Here is a 24,577-nt window from a genome sequence, read left to right as displayed (position 1 = left end):
GTTCGCAGTGCAAATCTACCTGCAGTCAGGCTCCCATTTTCAAATTCTCAGGCAAGATGTTTTTATTCCTCCCACCAAAAGCCAAGCTTAAGACAAGAACATTGTCTTGCTGCCTCTCCTGTGCTACAAGTTTATTTCTAATTCTCTTTCACTGTGTAGTCTTTTGTGGTCTCAACCTTATAGGAGACTTCCTCCTGGATTTCCTTCTTGGACAGGCACTAAATTATAGTTCCCTAGTAACTCCCACAGCCATCAAAACAGAATCTGAAAATTACCAGGATTGGGCATATAACCACCAGTCAAAAGCCAGCTTGGGTATTCACTTACCTCCTAGTCTGCCCACTTTTTTTGTGGCTGTTTTATCTTAAAAAAAAAAAAAAAAAGTAAACTTTTACTGAAAAAAGGCACAAAGCAGTGCAAATATTCTGAGTATATGTGAAAGCTTAATGAATTTTTCACAACTGAATACTTCTACATCACCACCACCTAAATCAAGAGAAGGAACATTAGCAGTCCTTCCCTCAATCTCCTTTGCAGCCACTAACTGTATCAAGAATAATTATACTCTGACTTCCAACAGAGGTAAGTTATATGTGTATGTGTGTGTGTGTTTGTATTTTATATAAAATGGCAACGATTTTCACTTCTACTTGTTATACTCTGTGCAGATTCTATACTTTTTTGTCAGCTCAGTGATACATTTAAAATGATAGCGTTTTCTCTTTTTTTTAATTTTAATTTACAGGGGCCATGCTAGTCTCTGTATTGTTCCAATTTTAGTATATGTGCTGCCAAAGTGAGCATGTTTTTTAATATTTTATCTAGCATTTTTAGTTGTTTTCAGCACAAGGGTCATTCAAGGAATCTAATCTTCTGTACGAGTGGTCAATGACTTTCTTGTTAAATCCAATCGACTTTTCTTAGTCCTCCTTTTACTTGCTCTCTGTGTATCCCTTCTTTTTACTGAAATGTACTCTTCCCTGGCTTCCGTGAGCCCACACTCCTAGACAGTCTCTTATTGCATTGATTTTATTAAGCAATTATTTACTGTAGTTATTTGAATAAATGATGCTCTCCTACTTTATTGTAAATTATTTGAGAATAGAACTTTTATCTTAATCATGTATATAGTGCTCAATATTGTGCTGATTCATTCAATCAACCAATATTTACTGAACATGTTCTATCTGCCAGGACTGTTCAGGGACTGTGTAACAAAATAGCCAAGGCATTTAAGGTCCCTGCTGTCCTGGATCTTATATTTGTTAGGGCACATTGTAGGTATTCAAAAAAGTGCTAAAATGAATGATACAATGAAGAGTAGCAAGAGCAAAGAAGAGGGAAACTGTCAGCCACAAAAGAGGGTAAGGTTATGTTTAGAAGAATGGCAATAAAAAATGGCCTCAAGAGAAAGTGTTAAAATTAGCTGCCTAAGGTGGGTATTCTAGAACCAAATCTAGGTTTAGAGTGTCAGATAGTGCCCACGATGAGAATAAGCTGGCTTAACTGGAATAGGGAAATTTAGAAATAGGAAGCTAAACAATCTCCAACTGCTTTTGAATATCTTGCTTTTTATTACAGCTCTGCTATGTGTACATACCTGATTTAAGGGCATTGACAAATAAGTGAAGATGAAGACAATGATTGTAAGAAGTACATTTCATCATTCTCCTTCTCCAAGCTTCTCCCTCAAAGGACAGAGACCTGTTCTCTCTGCATTTCAAATCCCTCTTTTATTACTTCTTCAAACATTTACACTTCTGCTTCTCACTTATGTGTGGCTTCTCAATTTCTATCTCTAGGTTCTCTGGGGTTATCTTTCTTTCTTCTCTGTATTTTTCTATTTATATTCCCTTCACTTTTTTCCTTCCTGTCACTCCTATGCCTTTATGTGTCTTGGTAAACTCTTTAAGTGTAGGTATTGAAAGTTCAATTCAATGTCATTTGTCATTTGACATTTTCACTTCTTACATTCTTCTCAGTGATCATAGCCAGTTTCATGATTTAATCTAGCAATTCTATGTGGCTGAATTCCAGATTTGACTTTCTAGCTCCAACCTTTCTTTCTCTTTTGTCAATCTAGTCAACTACCTCATCAAGAGTTTATGAATGCCTGCCATATTGGTTGAATTTCAATGTTCTATGTAACATCATAAAAGTTCACAGCATATGAACGTTCTTACCAACATTTACTAGGTAGATGGCTCTTGACTTTGTGCTATGTATCTTGCTGACAAAGCCTAGCATTTTCATAATCTGCATTCCTGTCCCCCACAAGTCACCACACAGAATTTGAAAAATAAACATCAGTGGCCTTAAAAAGTGCTTTGTTTAAATAAAAATTCTTAAGAATTTAAGCCTTTACCTACTTTGTGTTTGTTTTGGTCTATGATGCTTTGGCTTTCATAAAAAACCCCTAAAGGAATACTATGATTCTTAAAGTTATTCTGTTGATATGTATACTGTGCACTGCAAAGCAAAATTTATTAAAGTGAAAAAGTGTAAGCTTTTGGTAAATGAGCTCTATTTTAAGATTAGCACTCTAAATCTGATATTTATTCATTGTAAATATGAAATTATAGAGAAAGAATAAGAGAAGATTGACCCTATGTCCTAAAAATGCTGAAATGTTGAAATAAACTTTCCTGACTAGTAGATATATGCACTAAACCAAAACTACTCTATAACTCAGGTTTCAACAACCTGATTATTCCTTAAAATGCTACGAAGATAAAATGGAAACCTGTCAACTAAAACTTCATAGACTTTCAAAACTGTTTGCAGTAACCTTCAGAAGTAGGAAAATAAAACAAGTTTCTGGTAAATAAGTAAATTTATTAAATTTGGCAATTGGTCATTTGACTAGTTGATTCTTGACAAACTGACCTGTGTTAAAAGATAAGCTTAGGGCCATTACAATTTTAAAGAGTCTATTTGAGCAGACAGCAATTCATGAATCAGGTAGCACCAAATCACAAGCAGTTTGGGCTTCACCAAGGAGGCATGAAGAGAGAACTTTTATAAGGGGTTCATGAAAGCAAGACAAAGAAACCATTTTACTGTTTAAGGTGGAGAGTCTCTAGTTGGAGGTCAGTTGAAGGTTTTTGATTGGTACAGCTCCCAATTAGAGCTTTGTTGGCAGTTTCTGATTGGTTGAGTTACTCTGAGTTTGATATCAGTTTGCTTATGTAGGAACCCGGAATGCAGCCTAATGGCCTCCTATTTTTTAACATCTATAAAAACAGGCAGATAGAGGTAGGCCATCCTGTTTAGCTTCCCTAAACCACCTTGGATCACAGAATTAGATGAGGTTCAGAAAGCTGCTAGAAGGATTCGCCATGGCCAAGGGATGCAATGGATAGCTCTGTGTCAAGGGCTGTAGTCTAGCTGGGGCCAAATGCGAGTCAAACCCAAACATGTAATGGGCTTACGGCACCAGTGAGAGCCAAGGTGAGACAGTCTCAGCTAAGCAGTCACTAACGGCCAGTGACTAAGGCAGTGAAAAGCCAACCCACTACTGACACCAGGTTCACTCTTTAAGGGTAAAGGTCAGCAGGGCAAAAATACAGCCAGAAAGAGCACAGACATTTCTCCAAAGACCAGAGATAACAGAGGGGAGTTCAAGGAGAGCACCTGAGCCTGAGGATTTCACCTTCATGGCAATGCTGAGAGGTTGATGAAGCTGCACACCCCTTTTCCATATACCCACGTGCTGCCTTAAGGAGAAAATTAGGGGAATGGATGAGCCACTTGAGAGACCAAATATTTTTGTCAGAGAGGCACTAAACAGAACCTACAAGTACTATTTAAATTATCAGAGTGAACTAAGACTTAAGAGAGACTAGATATTTACATTTCTTCCCTCAGTTACAAATTGGAACTTCAGGTATTAGGAAGCCAGATTAATCACAAATGAAATAAAGAAATTATATTTCTCATTATATATCCAAATTGTAGTGTGAGGTAAAATTTGTGATCTTGCTGTGTTTATTGTTCAAATACTCTATATCATTTATTTTTTATCTTCTTGATCTGTCAAAAACAGAACGTTAAATAATTCCATTACATTTTTTATGTTTCTATCAATTTATCCTATATAACTAATAATTTTTGCTTTATCCCTTTATTACTTTATTTATAAAACACAGCTTTATTATCACCATCATTATGCCGATCATTTATATAAGATAATCATTCTTGTCAAACTTGCTTTTTGCTTAAAATTTTACTTTGTTAGTATATTGCCACTCCTAACTTTCAGTTTATTTGTTCTTTCTTTACTTTAAAATGTTGCGTGACCTTTTGCTTAAGATATGTCTCCTGTAAACAGCATATGGTGTTTTGTTTGTTTGTTTTTTAGATCAAGTCTCGCTCTGTCACCCAGGCTGGGGTACAATGGCGTGATCTCAGCTCACTGAAACCTCTGCCTCCTGGGTTCAGGAGATTCTCCTGCCTCAGCCTCCCAAGTAGGTAGGATTACAGGCATGCATCACCATGCCAAGCTAATTTTTGTATTTTTACTTGAGATGGGGTTTCACCATGTTGGCCAGGCTGGTCTTGAACTCCTGACCCCAAGTGATCTGCCCCCCTTGGCCTCCCAAAGTGCTGGGATTACAGGTATGAGCCACCACGCCTGGCCTGTTTTGGTTTAACTTAGTATTAGAACAAAGTATTAGACATTTTTCACTCTCCCTATGTTCATTAAAAACATTACCATGCTTTTATTTTCCCAGTCCATTCTGGTTCTTTGTTAACATAATCTGAGATTTCTATACTCAGACAATATTGCTAAAACATCATCACAGTTTATATTTTAAGGGCTTTTCCTTTCCAAGTTATTTTTCTTATTTCATATTTTTATAGTTTACATTTATTTTTATATTTTATATCTTACTTTTGTAGCTGTACTTACAATTAGATATCTATATTTAAATGGTTTTAAAACTGCCATTTTTTTTTACAAGGCTAACAGTTTCTTGTGTTTTTCAATTTTTAGTCTGCTAGAGTTTATATATTTTTTTTAATTTGAGGTAGGCTACATGGGTGGTATGATAAATTGCTGAACTCTGAAGTCTTGCATAAGACAGAATAATTTTCTGTTGCCTTTCCACAAGAATAACAACCTGGGTGGGTATAAAATCATTTGCTTACAACTCTTCTCCCTTAAAATCTTTGGAGAGTCATCAATCTCTTCCATCACTTGAGCTACAAAGCAACCTGAAGACAAACTGACTGTGTGTGTGTGTGTAACTTTTTCTGACTGGATGCTTTGTGAGCTGTCTTGATAGTTTAAAATGAACAATCTCTCTCCATTGATATTCTCTGCTATTCAGTAATTAGTATTCCCAGTACCTATTCCTATTTTCAGTTCAAGAATATAATAGAATTTAATTTTGATTATCGCAAATTTAGAGTTTGGGTTGTTTACTTTCTGTCACCTCATCATTTTTATTCCGTGACCTTTTTACTGGTGCCCTAGGTTCTTGAGATCTCCCATGACAGAAATCAAGAGAGATCACCAAACATAGAAACATAAGAATTTTATTCAGCTTGTGCACAAGGGAGTCAGCACTGAAAGGAAAGGGGAATGGGTTAATCCCTGAGGATAGTATGTGTGTATGTTTTATAGGGCCTTTCTACAGGGAAGGATTACATCAGAGCATGTATAGCAGTTTTTCTAGCATTTGTGCAGTGGCTCAACCTACTTCTTCATACATTGTATGCAGCATCAGCATTATAAATCTCTACCCCAGGCAAGATTTTTAGCATTAAAGGGAGGAAGGGATTGGAGTCTGTCTCCAGAGCCCTGAGCAAGTCCCTAGCCCCTCCAGTAAGAACTTGCATTTGATAACTTCTTGGATTTTTTGTTACTGATTGGCTGAGAGTTAGGTAAGCTAGAGCTTGAGTAAGGGGCTTTTGCTCTTTTCCTCCAGTTCATATTCAAACAGGAAACCAACCAACCTGCTTTTCTCAACTTTATCTTCTGCATTCTGGGAAATTGTTTCGAGTTTATCATGAAAATTACTAATTGAATATTTTACAATGTTAATCTTGCTCCTTACCATCTCCAATGAAGACTTTAATTCTGATACTCTATTTTTGCTTTCCTGGAAAGTTGCTCATTTTGGTTAACTCACCATCTCAGTCTGCTGAATGTGTATCTTCAGCATTGCTTCATAGAGCCCACGTATTTTTGCATCTTAATGAAGAAAAGTGCATATTTTCTATAGGTTTTCTGTTTTGCAAAGAAAATCCACTGCATGCTCTTAGCTCTGAACTTTCATAATAATTTTCATAGGCTGTATCCTTTCTCCCTCCCCACAACACAGAGCTATTAGGGTACATTATTTATTTGTTGGTTGAAGGGTATACAGAATGCTACCCCTCTCACTATCCACTTGGGTGTTCCAAGATTTTCTTTCTTATCTAGACCTCATTTAGAGGTGGCTGTGAATGTCCTAAGCCAGTGTGTAGTGTGGCTATGCTGAAGTAAAGTGGGATCTCTTATGTCTGTAATTGCTGGATGGGAATTTATTTTTAAAAATCTGAAGTACCCTGCAATGCGACTTACGAAAATGATGGTACCCTGCAAATATACTGCTCCCAGTGCTGTAAGAAGGCTGTATACCCATATTGATTCTCCTTTACTCTCTACAGTCCTCTATATTGAGACTTGTATTCCCTGAATGTGGGATGTGAAATAGTGGAAAGCAGAGTTGGCTACCTAATTTGCAGGGTCCGGTGCAAAATGAAAATATGGGGCCCCTTAAAATAAAGGTGTTGTTAAAGGTACTAAGATATAAGCATTTCCCTTTCTTCTGCAGTCTGTCTTTGGACCCATCATGCTGGTTTTTTAAATTTGCTATTTAATGTCACACATCTTTGGGCACAGGTACATTTGCCGGACAAGTGCAGACCCTCACAGGTGCCTGTGCCCACCCTGCAGTCCACTGCCACACTAATGCACCTTGTCCTGGCTGGGGGTGGGAAAGCCAATCTCCCCTTCCCATGTGTCTGCCTTCCCAACCCAGAGCAATGGGTGACTACCAAGAGATTACAACCTGTCAGAGCTGCTCAGTACCTGGATTGGGGTGAGTGAGCAGCTCACCCCAGCCAATCCCCACCTAATGCACCACAGCACTATCAGCCTGGGGCAAAATACCTCCTGCCATGCCTTACCCAATATGCCCTTGGGCAGCATGCCCAGCCTCGACCTCTGTGAATTTGTGCCCAGGCCCCTGCCAGGGGAAGAAGCTGGCAGTGGTCACCAGGCAGGAGTGGGGAGAAAGAAGCTGGGTGGCACTTTGGGAGGCCGACGGGGGCAGATCACGAGGTCAGGAGATCAAGACCATCCTGGCTAACACGGTGAAACCCTGTCTCTACTAAAAATACAAAAAATTAGCCAGGTGTGGTTGCGCACACCTGTAGTCCCAGCTACTCGGGAGGCTGAGGCAGGAGAATCACCTGAACCCGGGAGGCGGAGGTTGCACTGAGCCAAGATTGCGCCACTGCACTCCAGCCTGGGCGACAGAGTGAGACTCCATTTCAAAAAAAAAAAAAAAAGGTGGGTGGGATCTGTAGCAACAAAGGTCGCAGAGCTGGCAGCTAAGAGCCTGTCCCAAGAGGCAAGAGAAGGGACCACGTACACCTAGGCCTCAAGCCCCAGTGTGTGTTCCATTGCCCCATCAGACTTCACTTTCCATCCTCTTTTTAATGGTTTACAAATCTACTTATTTTAAAAAGCTGTCCAGATGTTTTGTGTTTTTCTGTGCCTGCAAGGACATTTTACTAAGTTAACATAATGCACAGATAATTCTTTGCCTGATGATATTTTCACTCACAATGTTACTTAGACCTTAAGAAAGGTAAAGAAGACTCCTTCCTTTCCTTTTAACAACTCTGTACTGGTGTATCCAGCACCATGAAGCTCTGAGGCCTTCTCTATTCACTGAAACAGGAGAGCAGATAGGTACAGTATAAGGAAGTGGAGAACAAGTTTGTTTGTTTTTCTAATAGCTAACTCTAGAATTCTTTTAAGATGACTGTCTGTCAAGGAAAAAAAATATTTTCTAAGCTGCCCGGGGTAGAGGGTGAGATACAAAGGTTACTTGCACAAGCACTGAAAGTTGCTTGCTTGCTGAATTGAAGTGCGTGAAACAAAGAGGAATTTGTCTTGCTGAAAGCTGGAGTGAAAATATATAATGGAGAGGGATTCTCCCTGAGATGACAGAAGGCTCTACGCTCTGGGTGATCTTTCTATCTCTGGGAGATCCAAATTTACAGAATGTGGGATAATTTTTTTTCTGAGGTGAAAATACAGAATCTTAAAAATAAAAGCCAATGCACTTCTCATTTCCAGTAATTCTTGTCCTATAACTTCACTGCTTCAGGGAAAACACAATGCTGAGAATAAAGAAGTCTTTGCTTAGCTTTGACTTTCGAAGTAGACCAAAGGAAAAAAAAAAGAGTGCAGTAGAAACAATAATCTGGAAAGCAAAGTTTTCACTTGAAAGAGCCAGGCTAGTTCGGAAAGGAAAGGAAAAAAAAAAAAAAAGATTTGTGATTCTAAGAAGCTAAGAAACTACTAAGCACTGAAGGGGTTCAGGTCATGCCACCCAAAAACATGCCACTTCGGCATAAGGATTATTTGAGCTGAAGGCAACTGAGAATCAACAGATGCAGGAAGTGTTCTCTGCTCTCCTCTCGTTTGCCTAAAAGCAGGGAACACATTTTCCTTGTGAAGGTATTGTCCTATAACCGAACTTAGGTCTGGCTATTCACAGTTTGAAAAGCCAGATACATGAGAGGCAAGGTGTGGTGAAAGGAAAGCAGTTTTAACAAAATGCTAGCAGTTGAGGACATGCCCGGACTCGAGTCTCAAAATGATAACTCAAATTTTAAGGCTGACTGAAGGGGTTTATAAAGGGGAAACCTGGTATGGGAAACATGCAGGAATTGTGTAGAGTGCAGGTCTGCATGTCTTGTTCCGGTGGCTATCTTGAGTTACTGTCCACCTGGAGTACTAGCTGGTCCCATCTTGACTGCGACCAGGTTGTAGATTAACCACCTTGAGGTAAACTGCAGCTGGGTCTCCAGGCCTGGGCTGTTTCAAGATTAGCACCTGGAATTTTTTTTTTTTGAGGCTGGGTCTCGCCATGTCGCCCAGGCTGGAGTGCAGTGGCGCGATCTCGGCTCGGCTCACTGCAAGCTCCGCCTCCCGGGTTCTCGCCATTCTCCTGCCTCAGCCTCCGGAGTAGCTGGGACTACAGGCGCCCGCCACCACGCCCGGCTAATTTTAGTAGATACGGGGTTTCACCGTGTTAGCCAGGATGGTCTCGATCTCCCGTGATCCGCCCACCTCGGCCTCCCAAAGTGCTGGGATTACAGGCGTGAGCCACTGCGCCCAGCCAGCCCCTGGAATTTCTAAGCAAGCATACAGTTAGATAAGCACGTATATGTCGGTCATAAGGTCATGGTATAAGGGAGTGTCCAGGGGGAAGGAGAGAAAGAAAAAGGAAAAAACCTTTTAAATACACTTTAAGGCTAGTGGGAAGGACTTTAAAATACATTTTAAAGCTGAGACTCCTAGTTACAACTCCCCACTGTCAAGTTCCATTTCATTTCTATGGAAAGGGGGTGATGTGCTCCATCTAGCTACTTCCTGCTGAAACGGGGTGCAGTTAAGGTGCAGTGGAATGGAACCTCACCACTTGGAGTGGAAAATATTTGAGAGTCCATGGGCTTAAGGAAGAGATCTGCTAGAGCATCATGGTGAGTGTGTAACTGCAATAGAGTCTACAGCAGCAGAATAAACCTAGCCCTATAATCATGGCTAAAATTATGAGCAACTTTTTTTCACCAAGAGGGGCCTGATCCAAACCATGAGGAGAGCCATTGACTTAGGACATTGTGGGATAAGACATAGCATTAATTTGCTTGTGCATGTCTCATAGGGCTGAGGATTTGTTTCCAGAATTATCTAGGATGTACACATACCACTCAGTCTTAATTATAGTGCACATTCTCCACTATCAATTGTGCTTGGAGGTCCTATGGGAATATGACAACAGGCTGGCTAAATTTACATATTTAACAGGTTGCAGGAGGGGCTAGGAATATTCATGAAGGTGGTCCTGACACACGTGCATTCAACAAATATGCATGTAACATATGACCTATGTTACTTTGGGGTGGAGACTTAATATTTAAACGTATTAAAATTAGGTCCTATACATTAAAAGGTCTTTTCAGGGCAGAAAGGCACACAAGTGTGCAATTTCTGTAAACCAGCTAGAACTAGCCCATAGTCCGTGGTCTTCTATCAGGTGAAAATTATTAAAGTCAGTCTTGTGTTAATTAAATCTGTAGTTATGGCTGATGGAACAGGGGCTGGGGGCCAGTGAGCTTGAGTCCAGTGCTTGTCTGACTGTTAGAGAAAAAGAAAACCCTTGTAGCATCTAGAACACAGCTTTTTTTTTTTTTTTTTTTTTTTTTTGAGACGGAGTCTGGCTCTGTCGCCCAGGCTGGAGTGCGGTGGCGCGATCTCGGGTCACTGCAAGCTCCGCCTCCTGGGTTCACGCCATTCTCCTGCCTCAGCCTCGAAAGTCGCTGGGTCTACAGGCGCCCACCACCATGCCCGGCTAACTTTTTGTATTTTTTTTTAGTAGAGACAGGGTTTCACTGTGTTAGCCAAGATGATCTTGATCTCCTGACCTCGTGATCCACCTGCCTCAGCCTCCCAAAGTGCTGGGATTACAGGCGTAAGCCACTGCGCCTGGCCAGCATACTCTTTAAGTGTAGGCGTGTATCACTTAACCCTTGCCTGCATGGTCTTAGGTCCTGTTTATAATTTGGTATTTTGTTGTTACAAGAGTCGGTTTTGTCAGTCGTATAATCTCTATTTTAATGTTAGTGGTGGTCACTTGTGCCTAAATTCCAAAGGAGGGGGGGTGGGCACAATGAGGTGTGTCCAATGCCCACTTCCTGCCATACCCTGATAGATTTTCAGGGTTTTGGGGATCCCCTTTGGCCAAGAGGGGGTCCATTCAGTCAGGAGGCTTAGGATTTTATTTTTTTCTTTCATATTCCTTTTATGGTCAACATATGCCAGAGGCACTATCGATATAAACAAGTCAATTTTGTAACCTGGTTTTTTGGCTTTTGGTTTTGGTCTCTTATGTTGCTTAATTAAAGGAGTTTTCTGAGCGCCTGCCCACCTCCATTCCCATTTGGCTTAAAACATTTAATTGGCTGTAAGTCTTCTGACACTAAATCCCTTGGCCATAGGGGTCCCACTGAGGAACATGATGGACCCAGGGCAGCCAGCCACAGCACCCCTGGCATCGATATGCGACAAAAGAAAAGCTTGGCCATCGATAATGCCTCTGGGGTTTAGGGAGCTTCTGAGTTGGTGAACACATCCACGTACTAGAAGGATGGTACATCCCAACTCCAAAGGGATAAAGCCTGCACTCAGGACCCTTCTAGACCTCACCCCATGTATGGGTTGTTCATTTGTATCCTTTAGAATAAACTACTAGTAAGTGTAGCATTTTCCTGGGTTCTATGAGTTATTCTAGTAAATTATCAAGTCTGAGGAAGTATTGGGAGAACTCCTGACTAATCTGGGGGCCTAATACTTGCAACTGGCATCAGAAATGAGGGCAATCTTGTGGGACTGAGCCCTTGAATCTGTGGAATCTCATGCTAATTCTGGGTAGTTAGTGTCAGAATTGTAGGACACCTAGTTGATCTCAGAGAGAGTTAGAGAAATGTTGTTGGAAAAGATACCATTTATTTGCTGTCAGGAGGGAAAAAAGCTCTCAGGCCCCTGCCAAACTGCACGCTGTTACTTCTAATTGCACCTTATTCGCATCACGTTGCAATTCTATTAGTCTGTTACTAGAACATGACCTGCACTCTTGATTTTCACGTGATACCCCCTATCCTACCACAAACACAACTAATTACTTCATGGACAACGTTACCTGTGATGAAAAGCCTTCCCAGATTCTTATAAGAATTTATCTTTCTCTCATACTTTTACTTTAATGTATCTTTAATCATGGCACTTTCACAGTCTATTTTGTGTTACTGGGGGCAAGAAATGCATAAAGAACTAAAAAAATTTTTATTTTATGAGGGACATTCTACAAAATACCTGACCACTTCTTCTCAAAACTGTCAAGGTCGTCATGTCCAGACAATCAAAAATGAGGAAATTCTAAGAAACGAGTACAGCCCAGAGGAGCCTACGAACACACAATGACTAAACATAAAGTGGTATCCTGGATGGATGCCTGGAACAGGAAAAGGGCACCAGGTTCAAACCAAGAACTCTGAATAAAATATAGAAAAACAAATAAACAAAAACCCATTGTGGATAGTACAAATAAACAGGAAAAACAACTGTTCTTGAACAATCTAAAAACTTCTTACCAGAATTTACATACAAATAATTAGAAGTATGGCCAGTAAAACCACTATTTGACTACATTTTGTTAGCTCTTCCATTTATTTTATATATATATGTATATATATTTACATATATACTATATATATATATATATTTTTTTTTTTTTTTTTGAGACGGAGTCTTGCTCTGTCACCCAGGCTGGAGTGCAGTGGCATGGTCTTGGCTCACTGCAACCTCTGCCTCCTGGGTTCAAGCAATTCTCCTGCCTCAGCCTCCCAAGTAGCCGGGAATACAGGCGCCCGCCACCACGCCTGGCTAATTTTTTGTATTTTTAGTAGAGACAGGGTCTCACGTGTTAGCCAGGATGGTCTTGATCTCCTGACCTCGTGATCCACCCACCTCAGCCTCCCAAAGTGCTGGGATTATAGGCATGAGCCACCACATCCGGCCTACTTTATATATTTAAAAGGAATAAAGCAGCATGTCTTTAAAGATAAGATTTTGAGTAATTTGGTAAGGATTACCCTATTTTTTCTCCTAAATTAGTAAAAAGTATGTATGTGTTCAAGGAATAAATAGTATTATGGGCTGGGTGCAGTGGCTCATGCCTGTAATCCCAGCACTTTGAGAGGCCAAGGCAGAAAGATCTTTGAGCCCAGGAGTTGAGACCAGACTGGGCAACATAGTGAGACCCCATCTCTACTAAAATACAAAAAATTAGCCAGGCATGGTGGTGGGCACCTGTAGTCCCAGCTACTCAGGAGGCTGAGGCAGGAGAACCACTTGAACCCAGGAGGCAGAGGTTGCAGTGAGCTGAGATCACGCCACTGCACTCCAGCCTGGGCAACAGAGTGAGATTCTGGCTCATAAAAAAAGAAAAAAAAAGAAAAAAAATTAGCCGGGCGTGGTGGCATACTCCTGTAGTCCCAGTTACGTGGGAGTCTGAGGTGGGAGGATCACTTGTGTTCAGGTCAAGGCTTCAACAGATGAGTAAAACTGCTTTATCTTTTTTTACACCCAAAGGTGAGTTTCTTTTTAAGTTCCAGAAGATCAACATATTCTGAAATGCAGGAAATAATTAGGTATCATTTTTGTTGGTCTCAGAAGAAACTAGATGTTATAAGTTTATCTGTAACTCAACTTTTTTACAGATCGGCCCCTGTAATGACTGACAGCTACAGTCCCCGGGGTCTGGGGAACTCAATGCTGCCTGCCCACCTATGCATACACCCCAGCCAGCATTCCCAGAGATGGATCAGTGCCCTGGACCTCAATAGAGATGCCTGGGCTTCCTGGGGGTCTGCATAGTCTCTGTGAGAGAAGAGCTGTGATGACTTCTCCAGGGTAAGCCTGAAGACCAGGGGCTCTCAATGTACCGCTGTAGGATTACTTAATAGCTGGTGTTTATGAATGCCTGGAATGTGACTGCTTACCTTTCAACTCTTTCACATATGAGGAAACTGAGGTTCAGAGAGGTCCAGAATGCTGCCAAGATTATCTATATAAGAGTGGAGAAGCTGGAGTTGCATTCCAATCTGCTAACCTTCAACAACCCTACTCCTTCTGCTTGGCTAGTGTTTCTAAAGTGTGCAGATGAGGTATACAAAATTGATTTTAGGTTTTAGTTTGGCAAGTTTAAAAGTAAGAATTCTTATGTTTAACTTGAATTAGACAAAGACCCCAGTTGGCACATGAGACCTGCAATTCTGTAGATATTGCTTAACATGTATAGTGTGTATATTTTAAAAAAAAGTCAATTTGTGAAAATATTAAGGTGATACATGAACACAGCCCTCCTGAATAAATCTAATTTTGGAGTGCAGGGTCCTCCCTATCATTCTGCTTAAATTGACCATGGCTTCTGATCCTGGCCCTGCCAACTCTATATTTATTTAGCGCCCAGTTCTCCAACCAACACTTGTATTACTCTGAGACTGAATTATGAAATAGTAAATATTCACACTCTGCAGGTCTGTGAAAAAAAGCATGCTTAGTTGCCAAATACTTTGTTCATTTGGTCTGAGTTCTGTTAGTCGCTCAGGTTCATCTAAAAAACATATACATTTTTAAAATTAACCAATAGTCAGAATTATTAACCAATAATCAGAATTTGTAGGTATTTCCTTTAAGGTGTACAAAGTCAAATGGGAGTACATATGTCTGCTTTTCAAACTAGGGTACACATAAGGGGCAAGTGTTAACCAAGATTACCATGATGTGTCTTTCTAGAGGAACTATTACAATATCTCAAGGAGGTTAAGATTTTTGTATTATAATGAAATGTGGAATGAGAATGCATAATTTATATTATGATTAATGATATGAGACTAGGGCCAGTTCAGTGTCATGATTGAACAAAGTTTAAGTTCGTGTTAGCAAAAAGCAATGTGAAAATGCAAAGCAGTGTTCAAATGTAAGTCATTACCCTTATCAAGTTTTAGAATCCTTGGTCTCCAGGAAGCCAAATAGCCTCAGGACTTATCTTGCAGGGTTGTATTTCCTCAAGGCTATCAGGTAGGTGAAACTGTGTAAACTGAGGAAAGTGTTTTAATAATGATGTATGAATTATCCAAAAAAAAGTATATTCTGAGAGGTCTTCTGAAAAAGCTATTCTAGAATCCAGAGGCTCAGCTCAAGACACTGATGATAATTCTCATGAAAGAAAAATAATCAGATGTGGGCTCTAAATTCCCCTCAATCCAAATGACAAGCTCCCTATATATAGCTGGGCCTAATTACTATAACCACTGTCTCCCATGACATTTCTTTTGCTTTTTCTACTTATCCCACATTACTTTAGTTAGATAAAATATTCCAAGTGTCTTGCTTATTGCTATCTTATCTACTGTAAAAGTATTTTATTATTATGCCAATATTAAGATTTTCTTCTATGAACAAAGCCAACATCTATTTATTAGCAAAGTGCTAACAGAACTGGACCAAAAAAATTACAGTTCCATTCCCATTTCCTGTTATAACTCCACCTAAGATATCTTAAATGCCTGCATACACCACAAAGCCTACCAGAGGGTGGTAAGTGATTTTTCAATTAGAGTAACCCTTCAGTTTTCCATGAAAGAAATCATTATTGTATTTCTGCTGAAACTAATTACTTGTATCTTTTTTTCTTTTCTTTCTGAGACGGAGTTTCAGGCTGGAGTGCAGTGACATGATCACAGCTCACTGCAACCTCTGCCTCCTGGGTTCAAGCGATTCTCCTGCCTCAGCCTCCTGAGTAGCTGGGATTACAGGTGCATGCCACCACGCCCAGCTAATTTTTTCTATTTTTAGTAGAGATGGGATTTCACCATGTTGGCCAGACTGGTCTTGAACTCCTGACCTCAGGTGATCCACCTGCCTTGGCCTCCCAAAGTGCTGGAATTACAGGCGTGAGCCACCGTGCCTGGCCACTTCTATCTCTTTTATCTCACTTCCTTATAAGGGTTTTCCAAATGCAGCAACCCCACTTTGAGTAACACATTGGATCTGTTTAGCATACTACTGAAACTCAATATCCACAATGGCAGTAATAGCTAACATTCAATGTTATTCTGCGCTAGGCCCTATTATAAGCCCCTATTATTTAAAATCCATATGTCAACTCATCTACACCTCACAAAACTCCGAGGCAGGTATTACTTGTATTTAACAGATGGGGGGGTTAAGTAATTTGCCGATGGTCACACAGCAGCTGCACTCCTCTACAGTGCCTCTCTTCATGAACATGTTATGTTAGTCTTCATGAACAACTTTATGTTAGTCTACTGTTCGTGTGCTGGTTCCACAAATTAGATGTATGCTTATATTCTCAGTATTAGTTTTCACAAAAAATGCTGTATGAAAGCAAATGACATACATACTTTGTAAGCTTTCAAATGTTACATAAACGTCAAATAGCTTATTAAAGAGAAAAACTACTGGCATCTATAAAGAACCCAAAAGACAGATGATAAAATGTAACGCTTACTTCTTCTAACTGCAATGGTTTGGGAACTGAAATCTATTTTCCTGGAACAAGAATGGGATTCTTTCCACAATTATTTAGGAACACTTCCTCTTATCAGATGGAAAACAAAATGAAGTGCAAATCCTTTTTCTGGGACATTTAAATTATACTTCTCTTCCTTTACTATTCTCAAGAGATGGTTGATCTGAATTGCTAATTGCCCAAATACCGCTAGTACAGAAATGCAATATTTAAGGCTTTAGACTATTTTTCTTCAGTTCTCTGCAGTCGCAGTGAAATACTTCAAGCGCAATTTTTGCTGAACTCTTCTTTTCAGCAGTGGAAAAGCTGTGGAAGTGGAAACTTACTCCCAACATATTTCAATTTGGAAGTTCAACTTCAAAGAAAAATCATAAAAATGTAAGTTTTATTGAGTGCCTACAGTGTGCATGGGCCTTTATTAGACACGCCAAATTCAGGCACAACAGACACAAGATCCCTGGCCTCAGGTACCTTATGATCTAACATAATACATATTAGAAACAGTAGAAAGACAAGTTACATGTCAATGCCCAATGACTAGAGTCAACATTAAAGAGTTGTAATTTAAGTAATCCAAAATGACATCTAATTCTAAAATCATTTATAAAATGTATTTGGCTTTGGAATCCACAGGACTTCAAACAAGCAAAGTTTCACTGCAGCTAGACAGTCGCAAAGATGCAAATACATTGAAATACTTAAGAGCCTTATTAATGATTTTTGTTATTTTGGATCTTCTGTTTTTTTCTTATTATGGTCCGAAGCCTCCTTAATACCAATTTATCAGACAGAAGCATGTCGTCTTGTTGTTCAAGATAATCCAGTAAATTTTCAGTCCATTCAAGTGCTGCTTTATGGCTAATATGCTTCTCTGAATTCAGTTCTGTTTTTCTACTCTTACTGGAAGGCTTTTGCTCAGCAGCCTTGGTCTGGTCCTCAGCACTTTCACTGTCAGTCAGCACCTGACAGCTTGAGTCATTGCTGCGAGAGTCAAACCACTGATCAATATTCTCAATGTCAACATGTTCACATTCTTCTGTGTTCTGTAAAACTGTTGCTAAATTAGCTGCTAAAATGGCTCCTTCATCAATGTTCATACCTGAATTCTCTTCATTGCCAGGGAAAAGTTTTTTCCATGCTTTGGTTATGGTACTTGATTTTACCATGTTCCAAGCTCTTGACACTTCATAAATTGCATCCAACACTGTCAAGTTCTTCCAAAATATTTTTGGGTCAATTCCTTCATCCATGTATTTCTGGAGAAGTCCTGCTCGATAGTATCTTTTTACAGTGGCTAGAACTCCCTGGCTCATTGGTTGAATCAGACTTGTGACATTTGGTGGCAAATACTTCACAATTATTCTGCCATCATCTGAACTCAACATTTCTTCATTCGGACGTGCTGGGGGGAAATCTAAAAGAAGCACTGCTTTTTCTAAAAGTCCCTTGGATTTCAAATGCTTCTGTACCTGTGGCACAAAGTACTTTTCAAACCACTGTCTGAAAACAGACTGTTCTATCCATGCACCTTTTTGACTGTAATATGTCACAGGAAGGTTTGAAAGGTCAGTGCCTTTGAATGCTCGGGGCTTTTTGGCCTTCCCCACAACACAAAGATTAAGTTTGTGTAAACCTGTGGCATTTGCGCAACACATAATAATGATTCTCTCTCTGCTTGACCTACACCCAGAAGTACTTTGGTCAGTTTCAAGAGTTAATGTCCTTGATGGTAGACATTTCCAGAACAATCCAGTTTGATCAGCACCATAAATTTGCTCTGGTTGTAGATTCTCTTTTTCAACAAATTCCTGAAAGCTACCGCAAAATTCTCTGGCAGCAGTTTCATCTCCTTTTAATTTTGTTCCTTTACCAGCAGCCTTTGGAATACCATGGCGCTGCTTAAATCGAGTTAGCCAGCCTGACGATGCATTAAAATCACCTTCCATTCCCAAAGCATCAAAAAAGAACTTGGCTTGTTTTGCACAAATCGTTCCGGACACTGGAATCCCATCTGTTTTCTGTTGGTTAAACCACTCTATCATAACTCTATCAAGCTCCTCATATGTTGATGACTTCATAGATTTACGTTTGGATACCCCACTGGTAGGATCTGAACTGTTTGCATAGTTTATAATCCTTTCTTTGTTCTTTTTAATATCACGAACTGTGGATTCACCAATTCCGTACACCACAGAAAGTTTTTTGAAAGAGATGCCTTCCTCAAGTTTCTTAATAATGTCAAGCTTGTCCTTAATTGTCAACACCACACGCTTACGTTTCCCCAACATTTTAAGTGTCTAATATTTTAGGTGATTACTAGAACAAGATAATTAACAACTAAGATTTGAATACAAAGCAACTAGAAAATGAGGTCGTTAAGATTCCTCCTCTCACTTCTACGGCCTAGATGGATAGTGACCAATTTCCTGACCAGGTCTACATGAATCTACTTGTTATTTTAAAACTTACAAACTTCCTACAACAAAGCCTAGCGCCAATTAACTCTTATCTTCTTTCTTCCTCCTCACTTAGGGTTTAGGGTCTTTCATGAAGTGCAATCACACTAGGGGTCAGAAACTGTACTGGTAAGGCTTCTAAAACAGTACTATTGCATACTCAATTCTTGCCATCCTTGCAGGTAATGTTCTTTGCCAAAATAGCCACTAAATCTCACGTGGAAGTATTTTAGGAAATGTGCTAGGGAGTAAACAGTTTAAGTCAAGAGAGGACTTGCAAACTTGACATACAGGAAAATACAATGGGAAAACTCACCCTCTGACTATGTGGTCTTTGTCAAGCAGTGGATTGTATGGAATGCTGTCTCTCTAGGCAAGGACTCTGCTATAGGTTGCGCAAGTGAGTGCTTGTGGAAATCATACGCAAGAGAAGATGACCCGGACAGAAGTGAACAGTGCAAATAAGGTGAAAGTGGAACAGGCAGAAAACTCTCTACTTTAAAAGCGACTTAAACCTACTAGATTTGGAAGCTGGAAAGGAGGAGAGTGGACATGTGATGTCACATTACTAAAGAAAGCATCAAAAAAACTGCATCGGTGGAAACGAGGACCCACGGTAGAGGCTATGGGGTGGCAGGCTCGGTGAAGATGATGTTACAATAATCCTGGTGAAAGACGATCCTCGATGGACCAACAGAAGCAGTTCCTGTGGGGGCTGTATAGATACTCGGAGGCTCCGAAACCTAAAGGAAAATACCAAAAACATTTTCTTTCAATTCAACATCAGGATCTGTGGCATTATCCACATCTATCCTGCAACTATGTTGAGACAATTAACGCCTCCTATCAATGTGATAGCTAAATACGACAAATAATGCTTTTAGGCATAATCTGGAGTGACAGAGAGAGGGACCTGAAGAGCCTACCTCCTGAAATTAAGAGGTCAGAGAGAAGCCGTGTTAGCGAGGGCCTCTCCCCGCTGGGTGAGCTTCAGAGCGCGGGACGTCTTTCCTCCCGCGGAGGGAGCCCAGATTCCGCCTGGACGCCGGCGACCAGGGTGTCACTGCCGCAGCCAGCCAGCCAGCGGGCGGCCGCTTGGCAAAAGGAACGCCAGTCCGCCGGCCCCGGACATCGCCCTGGGACCGCCTGCGCGGCGTCCAGACCACACTAAGCGCAAATGGAGTCTCCTGAGGGAAGCTGGCACTGGTGGCCCGGCAGCGGCGAGGGACGAGCGCAGAGGGACGAGCGTCGCCGCCGGAGCCGGAAGGCGGGGGATTAGAGAGCACGCGCGCGCCCCCGCAGAACGTTGTGCCGGCGAGGGGGCGGGGCCTGCGCGGGTGAGCGCACGCGGCCCGGGGGAGGGGACTCTGGCGAGCGGGCGGGAGGGGCGGAGCCCGGCAGGAGTGCGTCTCTGGGCGCCGCGTGGGTTCCACTCACCGCCTGGTCGTTTCGGGGCCCCAGTGCCTCCCTGGCCGGCAGGGGGCGGCACACGCTCGCCTTGTCCTGGCGCTTTTCCCAGTGGCCCGGCTCTGCCGAAGAGGCTCTTTTCTCCCTAGGGGGGAATTTTAAAATCTCACCCCTCCCCCCAGTGTTGGGGGTAAAGCCGAGGATCCTCGCGTGCCGGGAGGGGGCTGCGAATGGGGCAGGGCGAGCGCACGTGGGGCGTGTTTACAAACAGCAGCCGCGCCGCCGTGCAGAGGCGGTCCAGGTGTCGGAGCCCAGAGTCAGCGCGCGTGGAAAGTGCTAGCCCGAGCGAGGATCATGAGGCACGGTAGGAGCCGGCGGACGTGGGTTCCGGGCAGGAGCTGGGGCGTTCGCTCGGCAACACCCAACCGGACAAGCCCAGGGTGCCGAGGCTCGGCGGGCGGCGGTAGAGCCGAGTGCTGGGTCAGCGCTCCCTGGTGCTGATGCTCCGGAACTCGTCACAGTCGCTGTAGAGACGGTCCGTTTGCAAAATCGACAGCACCTGGGAGACGCGGGAGCCAGTGGGAGGCGTCGTGGTAAATTTCCTGCCGCGCCTCGACGCCCGGGGCTTCTCAAGTGGAATCAGGGAATTGCGCTTTGACCGATTTTCCCTTTATTTGTTTCCAATGGAGACACCTGCGGAAGGGTCACCGCCTTCCTGGAGGAGGGAGCGGTGCACCTCCACCTTGCAGCACCTGTTTCCTGGGAAACGCGGTCAGGCTGCCTTCCTTTCCGTCTTGTGTGTGCGTGTCACAGTTTGAAAAATTGAAAATTTTTCAGTGAATTATCTCTTCCTTATGAACATAAATGTAACCTTTTCGTTAACACAAAGTAACATAGTAATTCGTCATTTCTTTGACAAGGCCATATACTGTTTCTGGAATTTCAGAAACTTGGAAATGGAAATCAGAGCGAGCATACTGTAGAAAACAGATGTTGATTCTAAGCCTTCTGTTTGACTCCGCCGCCAAAACTGCTCAATTGCCTTTCTCAGCATAGCAGCCTTCCACTATCTGGCATGACAGAAATTCTTTGATCTAGTTATGTTGTGAGGTTGTAAGTGGCTTTTGGAGAATACCTGCTTTTAGACCTCCCTTCTTCCCTGCCCTGCATTTGGCTTCCAACAAGCCAGTCCCTTTCTGGAAATCCTGGTTGCCTATTTTGGGTAGATTATGACTTACTTCATGGTACTTTTATATAACTTTAAAAAATATTCTTATTTTCCCTGATACCTGTGAAGAGCGTGAAACACTGCTAGAACAGCACTTTACTGACTGCCACCCATGTGGAAATGAGGCAGCCTGTAACCAGATGTCAGCTGCCTGCCTTTCCCCCTCTCCCTCAAGTCTACTGGAGTCGCTCTGTCCCAGGATATTTAAATACAAAGGAATCCTGCCTCTTACTCTTACTCTCTTTTCCACAGTATCTCTAGGATTTAATTTTCTTCTAGATACCATTTGCATTTTTCTCTGTTCCTCCTGGATTCTCCAGTTTGCTGTTTTATGTCTTATAGCTGTTCCCTTTTTATCACCTTGTGTAAGTTCAAATCTGGATACAGCCCACATTTCTAGATTTTCTCAAAACACCCCTTGACTCAAGGCAATTGTATTTAGTAGACTTTTACTAAGATTTTACTCAAGGCAATTGTGTCTTTACACAAAACAGCTTTATTGGGCAAACTTTCTCCTTTTGTTGGGGGAAGGAGTGGCTAGTTGTGGCAGACATATTACAGCACAAGGGGGAGAGGACTTAGAATGTTAAGAATATGTATATATAAGAATATATGTATGTGTATATATATGTATTTTTGAGACAGGGCTTCTCTCTGTTGCCCAGGTTAGAGTGCTGTGGTACGACCATGGCTTGGGCTCACTGCAGCCTCAACCACCTAGTTTCAAGCAATCCTTCTGCCTCAGCCTCCCGAGTAGCCGAGACTATAGGCTACAGGTGCGTGCCATCATGCCCAGGTAATTTTTGTATTTTTTTATAGAGATGAGGTCTTGCTATGTTGCCAGAGCTGGTGTCAAACCTCTGGGCTCAAGTGATCCTCCCACCTTGGCCTTCCAAAGTGCTGGGATTACAGGCATGTGCCATCCTGCCTAGCCAATAATAGATTCTTAAGATGGTGAAACTACTCTGTACAACTGTAGTGGTGGGCACATGTCATTAAACATTTGTTCAGATGCACAGAACATACAATACCAAGAGTGAACCCTGATGGAAACTGTGGACTCTGTGATAAAAATGTTTCAAGATAGGTTCGTCAGTTGTAACTGATGTTCCACTCTGGTGGGCAATATTGATAATGGGAAGGTTATGGATGTGTGGGGGCAGGGAGTATATGGGTAATCTCCCTATCTTCTGTGGAATTTTAGAACCTAAAACTGCTCTAAAAAATAAAGCCAATTTCTTAAAAATGTAGGTACAAAAAAAAAATGAGAATGTTGGGCACCTAAGGCAACTTACTCTTTCTCATCTACTATACGCTCAACACAGCACACACCAAGCAGTTCTCCACTGGACACAGCTGGGTATCCTATAATTCATTTCAATTCTGATACCATCTGCCTGGAGTGTCCCCGCAACTTCAAATTCCAATTGCAAGTGTTAGGTTGTTGTCAGGTTCCAAGCCCAGCTAGGGTCTGAGGGGAGTTGGTGGACGGGTGGCGGGTAATTGAAAGAACATTTGGGGGACCATAAGCAGTTGAGATATATCTTTATTCTCTCTCTCTCTCTCTCTCTCTCTGTCAGCCTTTGTTTTGGCCACCTGCTCCAGCTGCAGCCTCTCTCAGCACTGGCTCCCCCGCTCCTGCCACCCCCACGCCTGTAGCTGAGCTCCCCAACGTGCTTGCCGCTTCCTGGCTCACCTCCCAGCCACCTGCAAGGTGGCCCAGCTCTCTCTTACAGAGTTAGCAGTGCAGTTATATTACTCACAGATAATAGTGGCTCAAGCCAGTTGATGAGCCCACCCTTAATGTGGTTACATAACTGAGATTATGTAATGCACAGGATTGTGCACCTGCGCTCCAGTCCCACTGTGTCATGCAGCACTAGATGTTTACCTCCACCAACTCTTGTCTGCAGTGCAGCTATTTCCCTTACACTCCATCCCCTAGGCCAAGGGAGTCCTCTTAGTGGATAAATGTGTCCATAGGGCAGCACCCTGGACCCATAGGCCACAGCAGCAGTACATATGTGCCCTGGAGGAGGATTCCTTCCTTGGCCATTCCCCTACAAATGGTCAATCACAGAGGCTGTATTAGTCTGTTTTCATGCTGCTGATAAAGACATACCCGAGACTGGGAAGAAAAAGAGATTTAATTGGACTTACAGTTCCACGTGGCTGGCGAGGCCTCAGAATCATGGTAGGAGGTGAAAGGCACTTCTTAAATAGTGGCAGCAAGAGAAAATGAGGAAGAAGCAAAAGCAGAAACCCCTGTTAAGCCCATCTCATGAGACCTACTATCATGAGAATAGCATGGGAAAGACTGGCCCCCATGATACAATTACCTCTCCTTGGGTCCCTCCCACAACACATGGGAATTCTGAGAGATACAATTCAAGTTGAGATTTGGATGGGGACACAGCCAAACCATATCAGAAGCCATACATTAAATTCCAAGCCCTCCCTCCAGGGGGCTACGATGGTCATCCATCTGCAGTGGGTGGCTTGGAGGGTCCATGGCCAAAACCAGGTTTTTGTTCCCCTACCTTTAGGGACATTGAGACAGGCAACAACAAATTACCATTTGTCACCATAACTGGTTGGAGGAGGTCATCCTTTCTCCCATAGGTCTTGCCACATGGCCCTGCCCCAAATGGTCCGGTGACCAACTAGCCAATTCTGTAACTTCCAGGTAGTTAACCACAAGGTTAAGCCTTAATAAACTGCTCAGCTATCAGTGCAGATTATCATAGGTGTCACCTCTTTGGTGATCACCATTCACATTGTCCTGAGTTTGGCCCATTGACTACTTTGTCCACACCCAGTATCAAACCATATGGTGTCAGTACTAGGCTGAACTGCACACGACAGTGGTCCAGGCAGCAGTGGCACCCCAGTTGGGTCCATCCATATATCATGCCCCATGGGGGATGGGGTGGGGTACCCCTCTTTAAACAGTGATGGCTCAGGGTTTAGGGGTACCTCAGGCTGACCCATAGCCTTATATTGCATCAGGACTACAGGTCCCAAGACTTCTTGCAGTTCCGCTAATAAGGGGCTTGTACTCAGAGGACTCCGCTGTTCTAAGT

The 24,577-nt window shown here is 42.2% G+C and overlaps 1 protein-coding gene and 1 pseudogene across 1 annotated transcript; both read right to left on the bottom strand.

The window, feature by feature from the left end:
- Window positions 1-704: 704 nt before the first annotated feature.
- LOC115836790 lies at window positions 705-804 on the bottom strand (annotated as a pseudogene).
- Window positions 805-16,759: 15,955 nt separating this feature from the next.
- Window positions 16,760-20,169, bottom strand: TIGD2 (tigger transposable element derived 2). The gene is made up of 2 exons (XM_004093097.3): window positions 19,786-20,169; window positions 16,760-19,602 (listed from the first exon to the last, which is right to left on the bottom strand). The coding sequence occupies exon 2, from the start codon at window positions 18,689-18,691 to the stop codon at window positions 17,114-17,116; it is 1,578 nt and encodes a 525-aa protein (XP_004093145.2). The 5' UTR covers window positions 18,692-19,602; window positions 19,786-20,169; the 3' UTR covers window positions 16,760-17,113.
- Between the last annotated feature and the right edge of the window lie 4,408 nt (window positions 20,170-24,577).

The sequence above is a fragment of the Nomascus leucogenys genome, chromosome 9, assembly GCF_006542625.1.
Source record: "Nomascus leucogenys isolate Asia chromosome 9, Asia_NLE_v1, whole genome shotgun sequence".
Lineage (NCBI taxonomy): Eukaryota > Metazoa > Chordata > Mammalia > Primates > Hylobatidae > Nomascus > Nomascus leucogenys.
The sequence above is the reverse complement of the archived record's forward strand: the minus strand, read 5'-3'. Positions and strand labels throughout refer to the sequence as shown.

Bases quoted from the DNA above. Each gene is read 5' to 3' on its own strand.
- TIGD2 (XM_004093097.3), bottom strand. From the start codon at position 18,691: ATGTTGGGGAAACGTAAGCGTGTGGTGTTGACAATTAAGGACAAGCTT.